Source organism: Pteropus alecto, unplaced genomic scaffold (assembly GCF_000325575.1).
Source record: "Pteropus alecto unplaced genomic scaffold, ASM32557v1 scaffold224, whole genome shotgun sequence".
NCBI lineage: Eukaryota > Metazoa > Chordata > Mammalia > Chiroptera > Pteropodidae > Pteropus > Pteropus alecto.
The window spans coordinates 1,445,583-1,455,633 of NW_006436289.1; the positions used below are offsets into that span (position 1 = coordinate 1,445,583).

Below are 10,051 nucleotides of genomic sequence, written 5' to 3' on the forward strand. Positions count from 1 at the left end.
CAGAACCTGCATTTTAGCAAGATCGCCAGGCCATTGGTATGCACATTAGAGTTTGAGATGCATTGCCCTACATCAGAGCTACTCAAAGAATAATCCATAGACCAGTTTTCAGGACACCTTATTAGAAATACAAATCCTTAGATATAGACTAAGGTGATATCAAAATGTATCTGTGTATAGTTATGTTAGCAGTTGTTTTTCCATTGTAATTGCCTGTATTTTTTTCACTTTTCTACATTAAATATGTTTTTATTAGGGAAATAATGTTTTAATTCCTATTTTTAATGATTGTTTAACAAATGAGTGATAAGATGTATACTATCTCTTAAATAAGAAGTCTGAAACAAGATAATTTGATCTCATCATTGTAAACATCTATAGTTTATATTTATATATTCCAATATAAGAATATACAGTAAATTCACCTTTATCTCATTAAAAAAAAAAAAAAGAAAGAAAAGAAATACAAATCCTTGGGGCTGTACCCTGACCTACTGAAGCAGAATTCTATGGGCAGGGCCTAGGAATCTGTGTTTTAACAAGTCTTCCAGGTGAGCTAAAGTTTGAGAAGCACTGTTCTAGATGGTATTTAGTCTGAGTGTCCTCACTGGCATCCATTACTTCCAGCTCGCTGGTAATCCAGGTATTTGGTCACTCTGAGGTTCTTTTCTTTCCAGGTGCTGCATCTCCCTCCCAGTTTCAAGGCTTACCCTCCCGCAGTGCAATCTTCCAGCAGCAGCCTGAGAACTGTTCTCCTCCTCCCAATGTGGCACTAACCTGTTTGGGCATACAGCAGCCTACCCAGTCACAGCAGGTGACCATCCAAGTACAGGAGCCTGTTGACATGCTCAGCAATATGCCAGGGACAACTACAGGCTCTGCTGGGCGGGGCATCTCCATCAGCCCCAGTGCCAGTCAGATTCAGATGCAGCACCGTGCCAACCTGATGGCCACCTTCAACTATGGGCACCGGCCCTTGTCCAAGCAACTGAGTGCTGACAGTGCCGAGGCCCACAGGTAAGGATGCCTAAAGTCATCCATCCATTCATCCAGGTGATCCAGGTGGGAGGAAGCCCCTTAGCAGGGCGAGAGAAGAGGAGAGAAGGAGAATGAGCTATGCTCATTTTACCCTTTCTAAAATCAGTGTAGTGTATCTGGGATGAACTTGAAACCTATTGATCCAGGAACAAAATGCTAATGCGACAGGAAAAGAAAATGACAGAGCTATCTTACTATTTGTCTACAAAGAAGGAAGTGGCCTATTAGAAGAATTGGTAAAAATGCCAGTTCCCCTGTCTATTCTTTGAGGATCCTTTCCCTCTCTGTCACTCATGTTCTAAGAGATTGGTGCTTCTTAATAACTCAAGTGATGTTGTAAAATAGGCCAAATTGCTTCAACCTAGAGCTGGGTCTGTTATACACAGTGCCCTGGATCCCTTGGACACCACTGGATAAGTGAGGGCGGGTATGAGTTGGGATAATGCATACATCCCCAACTTCCCAGTCACACCACAGTTCTCTGTACCCGTGGGGCTCCCTACTGAGAAAGAGTAATAGCTATTCCTCAGGGGAGTATAGTACACTTGTTACATGGGTGCCTGGTACTCACTCCCGTTTGTGTCTGCAGCTTGAACGTGAATCGGTTCTCCCCTGCTAACTACGACCAGGCGCATTTACACCCCCATCTGTTTTCGGACCAGTCCCGGGGTTCCCCCAGCAGCTACAGCCCTTCAACAGGAGTGGGGTTCCCTCCAACCCAAGCCCTGAAAGTCCCTCCACTTGACCAATTCCCCACCTTCCCTCCCAGTGCACATCAGCAGCCACCTCACTATACCACGTCAGCACTACAGCAGGCCCTGCTGTCCCCCACACCACCAGACTATACAAGACACCAGCAGGTACCCCACATCCTTCAAGGACTGCTCTCTCCCCGGCATTCACTCACCGGCCACTCGGACATCCGGCTGCCCCCAGCAGAGTTTGCACAGCTAATTAAAAGGCAGCAGCAGCAGCGACAGCAGCAGCAGCAGCAGCAACAACAACAACAAGAGTACCAAGAACTGTTAAGGCATATGAACCAGGGGGATGCTGGGAGTCTGTCTCCCAATCTTGGGGGACAGAGTATGACAGAGCACCAGGCTTTACCATATCAAAATGCTGACTCGTATCACCACCACCACACCAGCCCCCAGCATCTTCTGCAAATCAGGGCACAAGAATGTATCTCCCAGGTTTCCTCACCCAGCCCAACCCATGGTTATGCTCACCAGCCGGCACTCATGCATTCAGAGAGCATGGAAGAGGAGTGCTCATGCGAGGGGGCCAAGGATGGCTTTCCAGACAGGAAGAGTTCAACTACATTGACCAAAAGTTGCCATGACAGCCCCCTGCTCTTGAGTACTGGTGGACCTGGGGACCCTGAATCTTTACTAGGAACTGTGAGTCACGCACAGGATTTGGGGATACATCCATATCGACATCAGCCAACTGCTGCATTCAGTAGAAATAAGGTTTCCAGCCGAGGTAAGAGTCCCTTCTAATTAAAAGTCCTGGACCAATCTGCTCCAATTCAATTAACCTAGTAATGTTATGTTTTTTCAGCTAGCACTCTGTGTTCCTAAGAAAAAAAGAATTCCTGAGAAGACCTTCAGGGCTTTTTGAGGGAGAAGCATGTAGGAAGTGGGTATTGGTGGGTAAGGGGTCTGTTTTCAAATTAAAAGATAGTGATAGATAATTAACAGTAAGATATATTATCTATTTCCCATATTCATACTATGGTTTCTTGGGATCCAGAATTTCTTGACTGTCATCAAAATAGCTAACTTTAACTTCTGTAATAGAAAAGAGTCAGCCAGTGCTAAGGAAATATGATTTAGTAGTAAACAGCGTTGGACCAAAAGTCAGAGCACCTCAGTTCATGAACACGATAACCTTGTCACTTAAACCCTCAGGTTTTATTTTCCTCCTCTGTGAAAAAGGGGCAGGAGTAGTATTGGTGCTTCGCAGAGTATTTGGGAAGATTAAAACATGCATACACGTGTTTGTGTTTATACATAATGTGCGTGCATGAGGGCATGAAAGAGAAAGAAGCACTGGATGATCTGAAAGTATGATATAAACATGAGGTACTATTATTACTCTGATCATTTCATTAATAAATTAAATGCAGACTATTACAGCATAAGGGTCCCTGTGTCATTTCATTTTGTATCACTTCATAATAAATGAGCACATTCATTTTCATTCTGAGGAAGATTAGTATTACCATCCGTAAGTAAATTACACTCAGAAAACATTGTTCCGTTAGCATCATGGCATTCATGTTAGGCAAACTCTGGACTGATATCCATTCTCTCACTGTAGATTGTGAAAAATGAGTTTACCCATAAAATATACAACATTGAAACTTAGCATGTCTTCCATCCTTCCCTTGTTGGAGCTACCTGCATCTCCTGCTCTGTCTTTTAAAGTCAACACACAAAACTCAACTCCTAGGGGAATTAGGTCTCATAGCACAGAGCAGGATAGAAGACCTTGCTCTAAATCAGTTTATGTGAAGAAGACTTGGTACCTTTTGGTTGTGCTCATAATGCACTGATAGGGAGGGACACGTGGTTGCAGAAAACACCAGTTAAATCTTGTGCTTTTGGACAGTTGAGTGCCATTCACCTTAGAAGTCTACACCAGTCAGATGTGTTGTGTTCACCAGTGGCTGCTGTATTTTTAAGATAGTGGGAAGTTCAAGAACCAGGTCGTACGTGGAACGGCTGACAGACCTGAGAATGTTTAGGTTTGGCAGGGGGCACTAAGGAAAACTGTCATACCTGTCAGATGGAAGAAGGCATTAGACTTTTCAGGGTTCACATTTTGAGGCAGAACCAAAATCAGTCGAGAAGTACAGCAAATTTCAACTCTCTGTGGAAGATTTTTATAAGAACTTTCCAGAATAGATTGCCTCAGCAGCCTTGGAGCTTCCTGTCACTCGGAGTGTTCTAGCAGAGGCAGGATGATGGTATTAGGGATACTATGGGAAACAGTCCATAAGGTTAGCATACTGTAGTTATAAAAAGCTAACTTTTCTAGTGTCTTCCATGTGCCAGACATGAGATGCTATTCATATATAAATTCATTTAATCCTCCTAACAGCCCTATATGGTAGTAACTCTTATTATCCTCATTTTATCAGTGAGACAGCTGAGGCACAGATTAAGTAATTTGCCCCCAAGATCAACAGCTGGTAAGTGGCATATGAACCCAAAAGTCATTCAGTTCACTCTAGCAGATGCTTACTGGGTCATGTCCTTGGCGTGCAAGGCTCTGAGGAAAGAGCAGAGCTGGAGCAAATAGTGTACACTGCCCACTCCCACAACCCTGGATTGCCATGTATTGAAACATCTTTTGAAATATTTTTGTTCAAAATTTGTTCAAATTTCTCTTCCCTTTTCTCTCCTGTTTGACTCTTCTGTGCAGAAAAGCTGAAGGGCTTGAATTCACCTGTGTTCCATAATTGTTAGAGGAATCTCCTTTTGGCAGGCCTGCTTGTCTCTTTAGTACCTAAAGTAAGGCAGAATGTGTTTGGTACAGGTGTGGGAGCACCAGAGGAGGGAGAGATTAGTTCTCAGAAGAAGGAGTATGCTTCCAGCAGTAAGTGACATTTGAGTTGCGTTTGATGGATAAAGAGGATTTTGCCATTTGGATTTAGGCGAGAAGCATGAGGAAAGACCAGTGGAGTGGAGTGTGTGGAACTGCAGTGTGCCAAGAGAATAGTGGCACACTGCTCAATTTTCCAGCAAGTTTTAAATCAATGCATAGTCCTATCAATCAGTCATACTCCTTTTTTTAAATTTAAGGCCTTCACTTCAAGCCCAAACTTGGTTTTATGATTCTTTTGACAAATCCCTCCTACTTCCCCTGAGTTACTATTATTACCTTTCTTCTTCCTCTTCCTTCTCCTTACTTTCTTATATCTACCACCATCATCGCCGTCATTCCCTACAAACTTCTCTTCTGATTTCTGGAGGAATCAAGCCTTAAGTATATTCCTAAAGATTCTAGCTCAGAACTCCCCTGTCCTCATTGCCTCATTATCAGCTTTGCAGGTATTGCTTCCCGCTCCCCAAGTCCTCTTTTTCTCTTAAATCTTTTTTTTTTTTTTCCTGGTCTTTGGTATGAGCATTTCTAGAAGCTGTAGTCTTAGCTCCTACCCTGCTTGCTAATGTATTATAGAGATTATTCTTCCTTCTTTCTACCCAATTTACACTAAACTTACTTTTTAACTTAGCTACAGAGTATGCTTTTTCCTGCTTGAATACTATTCATCTTACCTCTTTCTAACATCTATTTTATGACTTTCGGAACCACATATACAATTATTTTTAACAAGTAAACTCACAAATTTATTACTTACTGTGTGTATTTACAATGTATTTAGAATCCCACATAATGAAACAATGCAGTAGAGAAACTAATGGTCTGAGGAAGCCTAATGCTGCTCCAGAGTTAAAATCCCTTCAGAGATGTATACTTGTGTGTTTAAAACCATTTCGCACCCTGGAGCATCCTCATTGTCCTTAACCTTAAACATCGGAGCTCGTTGGGCCTGGCATGTAATCTCTCCTCCTCCCTTTCTTCATCTGTGTAATTAGGGGTAAGCTGAATGCCCCCTAAGAGGAGGAGAGTGGGATTAATGTTTGTAGTAAGTCTGCTCCATGAAGGGTGCTTTCAACTCAGTTACTCTTTTTTTTTTTTTTTTCCCACAATAACCCTGAGACATATATGTTATGATCCCTTTACAATTGGGGCTTCACAATCTCCCTGCTTTAACCTGACATGATTCTTTCTATTCATTTAAAAACGTGTGAGCTCACAGTTTAACATTACCAAAGAATCTGTCACTTTTGCCAAGAAAGGGTTTTAATGCTCTGCCTCCACCACCTTGCCAAGCAAGTGAGATAAGTTCACATTCATTTATCTCTTTGGACAGGGGGGATGTCTGCTGCTTCCTCGAATGATTTACCTCTACCTCTGTGAAGTCATACTCTAGACTCAAAACACTTCATCTGTTATTTCCATGATAGAGCAAATTCAACAAAATTTATTGAATGACTAGGTTGCACAGACTGTATTGTAGGTGCTGTGGAGAATGCAGAGATGAAAAGCTAAAGAACCTGCCCTAGGGGAACCTAAACACTATTGGAAGTAAGGAAGACAGTCTCATATACAGCTTTAACATGAAGTGCTACCTAATGAGTGCTGTAAGAGATATACAGCCCTGCGCTGCTTAATGACATTTCGGTCAGTGATGGACCGCATGTATGATGGTGGTTCCATAAGATTATAATGGAGCTGAAAAACGCCTATCATTTAGTGACATTGTGGCTTTTGTAGTATCCTAGCACAGTGCATTACAATTGCCTACAGTGTTCAGTAATGTACTGTACAGGTTTGCAGGGTAGAAGCAATGGGCTGTACCACATAGCCTAGGTGTGTATTAGGCTCTACTATTAGGCTCTACTATCTAGGTTTGTGTAAGTATGCTTTATGATGTTTGCATGACAGAATTGCCTAACAATGCATTTCTCATAATGTATCCCCATCGTTAAGCAACTATGATTATAAAGAGTAGAGCTAGTACGATCTTTCTAGAATTTGAAGGTAGATAACAAGGATCACTAGTGTTAGTCAAGGAAAATTAAATGCCATCATATCAGTGTTCATAGTTACCTATTTCCTTTATGGTTGCTTGCTACCAACCAGTATGGAGCCACTCTGTATACCAAGGCACCAAGCAGGCAGCATGCTAAAGATTTGCTTGAAATGTGTAGAAGTTTCAGGTCTATACATGCCCCATGCTGCCCATAATCTCCGTATCTGCCACTCTAGAAGTAGAATTAAGGTTTATTTTCCTTCTGTAATCCATATACTTGATTTTTTTTTTTTTACTTTGTAAATAAGTAAGTACAACAGCATAACCAGTTTACACAGATTATGAACTTGAACTCACAAAGAAAACCACATCCTCTTCTCTGAGCTTAGTCAGCTTCAGCGATATTAGTGGACCTCAGGCCTCTTATGGGGGTTAAATGACTGGGATGGTTTACCCCCTCAGAACCTATAAGAAGAATATGCATACATGTCATTTATCTCTTTTTTTTTTCTTAAAACCCAGTAAATAAGTAAGGACAAGTCAACATTGACAGATTCAACAGAGAGTTGTGCAAGCTGCCTCAGAGTTCCGCAGACAGGTGGTGGTGTGCATTGTGTTCCTTGTGTATTTTTTTCCTTGCATTATCAGATGATCATCCTCTCTTCTCTCAGCTTTATTATGGTAAAGACCCAAGAATGGTGCTCTCAGAAGTCCTCTTTCTGCCATTAATTATATATCCTTTGCTGAGCTTGACATTTCCTCTAGTTGCTGAGCTTGGCTTAAAGGATGCCAAAGATTTGAGCCTAAATTTCATGTCCCTTGGTCAGCAGGTGATTCTGTGTGCACCTTCTTCCACCCGCAACTGGTCAGTAGGTCTCATCTTAAAATGTCAGAAAGGACTTCTAGACTTGGAACTCAATGTTCTTACTAAAAATCATATTTTACTTGTGTAGTACTTCATCATTTATTAAAGACTCTTTCACATGTGTTATCTTCTGAGCTCCCAGACACCTGTCATTTTTAAAATGGAGAAACAGAGGTTAAAAGAGAAAAAAAATGGCTTACCTAATTCAATACATTCTGTTGGTGATGGAGCTGGATCCTGACTCAGAGTGTCCCGATTCCCTAGTCTAATATGCTTTTCTTTATGCCTCCTCACCTCCCATTCTACACTTTCCGAGCATATCTGCCACGCAAAAGATCTTTGACCCATGGATTATATTGAAACTTGAGCAGACAGAGCCCTGGTTTGTTTGTTACCCAATTCCTTTTTCATCTAGTTTTTAACACATTTGTCTCTCCTAAACCAGAGGCTTTTTCTCTGGAAATTAAAGTTTCATTAACTCACTTGTTTACTTACATATGGGTAGATTGTCCCCATAATTCTGGAAGTAGCGTTCTGTGATAAAATCACTTGTTTGTTTTTGTCAGCTGACTCAGTATGCCCTATCCCCTCAGAAATAACATTTCTGAAATGAATATGAGAATGCCAGTCTTTACTGAGCTCTTACAGTGTACCAAGCTCTAGTAAGCACTTTACATATCTATGGAGTTAAGTCCTGTTTTACAGATAAAGAAACTGAGACCCAGTAAAGTCAGGTAACTCCTCAGGATCCTAGTGAAGCCAGGATTCAAGTCCAGGCCTTCCTCACCCCAGAGCTTGTTCTCATGAGCTCTAGGTTGGGAAGTTAGGAAGGCTCACTGCATGATTTGTCAAGCAATAGCTTGGTTCTGTCTTTATGATACTTTCAGGTGTGTTGGCACCAGACCGGATGACTAGGAAGAAAGCAGACAAAGAGAACAGGATCCATGTGACTTCCCCAAAGGCAGAGCCAAAAGGAAGGGTGGGTGTTTGGGTTCAGAGAAACCCCATTTTCAGGAATAAAAATAAATTTAAGAAGAGAAAGGGAGGAAGAGAGGAGACTTGGCATGTATATCAAACAAACACATTGAAGATTCTAGAAGAGATGGAAAGGAACTAAATATCAAGAACCAGGACTTATACATTTTGTTAGCTTTCCTATTTTCTCATGTTTGATAATGAATAATTCTTTACAAATCTTTAAATAGGAGAACTGTCATGTTTGTCTTTGAGAGAGCAAGGAGGTACAGCTGATATGATTTGCATCTAGTTCTATATCCATAAAAAAGAATTAAATGGATAGTGGTAGCTATGAAAGAAGAGAATCTAAGCACTAGAAAATATTTTGAAAAAGTAAGAAGCAACCATTCATGTTGCTTCTTGGCAAAGCAGAAGAGAGCCAGTACATCGCTGCATAAAGCAATTGTTGCACCACTTCCTGCCAGTGGTTTTTGTTTGGCCCAGGGGCCAGCACGTGATCCATGCCCACTGAGAGGAATTGGGCTGGGTGGGTAAGACGGGTAAACTAATCCCACAGAGCAAATCTTGGTGTAGACTTTCTTTATCTTCCTCCCTCTGCTGGCTTTTAGCTTTTAGTAGCAAAAGAATTGATTTTTGGCTATTCCTTTGACCTTTTTGCCCACAAAACTTTCAAAAGATTGCTCACTGCTTTTATCTTTGGTAGTTGGGAAGCTCCCCTTCCTCTCATTTTCTCCAGAATGTTTTGCATTACCAGCAATGTGCACGTCAGCTCCCCTCAGTTCCTAGTCTACCTCAGCCCCTAAGCCCAGGCCTAACCTTGATTGTTAAAGGGAGACCATTTGAATATGGAAACCTGAAATCCTTTACTCACAACACAAGCAGTATCCTTTACTTCTATTATTCAAATAGCTACTGGAATGGTACAGTTAGCACTGGGGCTATGCTAAACACTATTTAAAACCTGGTCTTACCAATGTATATTTCATCAGGAGATAGACCCAGTAGTTCCCAAGGAGATTTTACCCAAAAAACCAACCAAGCAAATAAAACATATATTCAGGTGTCAGGCTCTTACGGACTGGAGCCACATGTGAAACCAGGAGAATCTTATCAACTTCGGTGTGGCCCTGGTAGTCTTCTTTACCATCCTTGGTCAAGACAAAATATTCATTCCTCTTGAACTCCTCTTTCTTTTCAAAATCCAGTCCATAGGGTTGCATGACTGTGACAGGATACTAACTCATGTTAAGAAAACATTTATTAATATCGGTTAAGGAGATAATTATTAAATACTGGATATAGGACAATGTTCTGGATTACTGAAGGCTCACAGATGTGCATAAGATGCAATTCTTGCCCTCAAAGAACTTGCAGTCTACTATGAATGATTACAAGATATATACAATTGAACATGGTGCCAGGAAAAATGTTAGAGTAATCAGAAATCAATAAAGTCTTCTGACACTTAAAGGAAGAAAATATCTATTTCTGTTATAAAAGGAAAGTTTCATAAAGATGATAACATTTTAGATTAATCTTGAAGAATGGTTTGATTTAGATCA

The 10,051-nt window shown here is 41.2% G+C and overlaps 1 protein-coding gene across 5 annotated transcripts in view; it reads left to right on the plus strand.

Annotated features, from left to right (window-relative positions):
- SIK3 (SIK family kinase 3) overlaps positions 1 to 10,051 on the plus strand; it is a 215,824-nt gene that overhangs the window by 200,798 nt on the left and 4,975 nt on the right. For 3 of the 5 annotated variants that reach the window (XM_015590132.2, XM_025047456.1, XM_025047454.1), the window contains 2 exons: positions 678 to 1,017; positions 1,628 to 2,523. In XM_015590132.2, the coding sequence (XP_015445618.1) occupies positions 678 to 1,017; positions 1,628 to 2,523 (1,236 nt within the window). The remainder of the gene's footprint in view (positions 1 to 677; positions 1,018 to 1,627; positions 2,524 to 10,051) is intronic. The other 2 variants (XM_015590133.2, XM_025047455.1) reach the window with 1 other exon arrangement.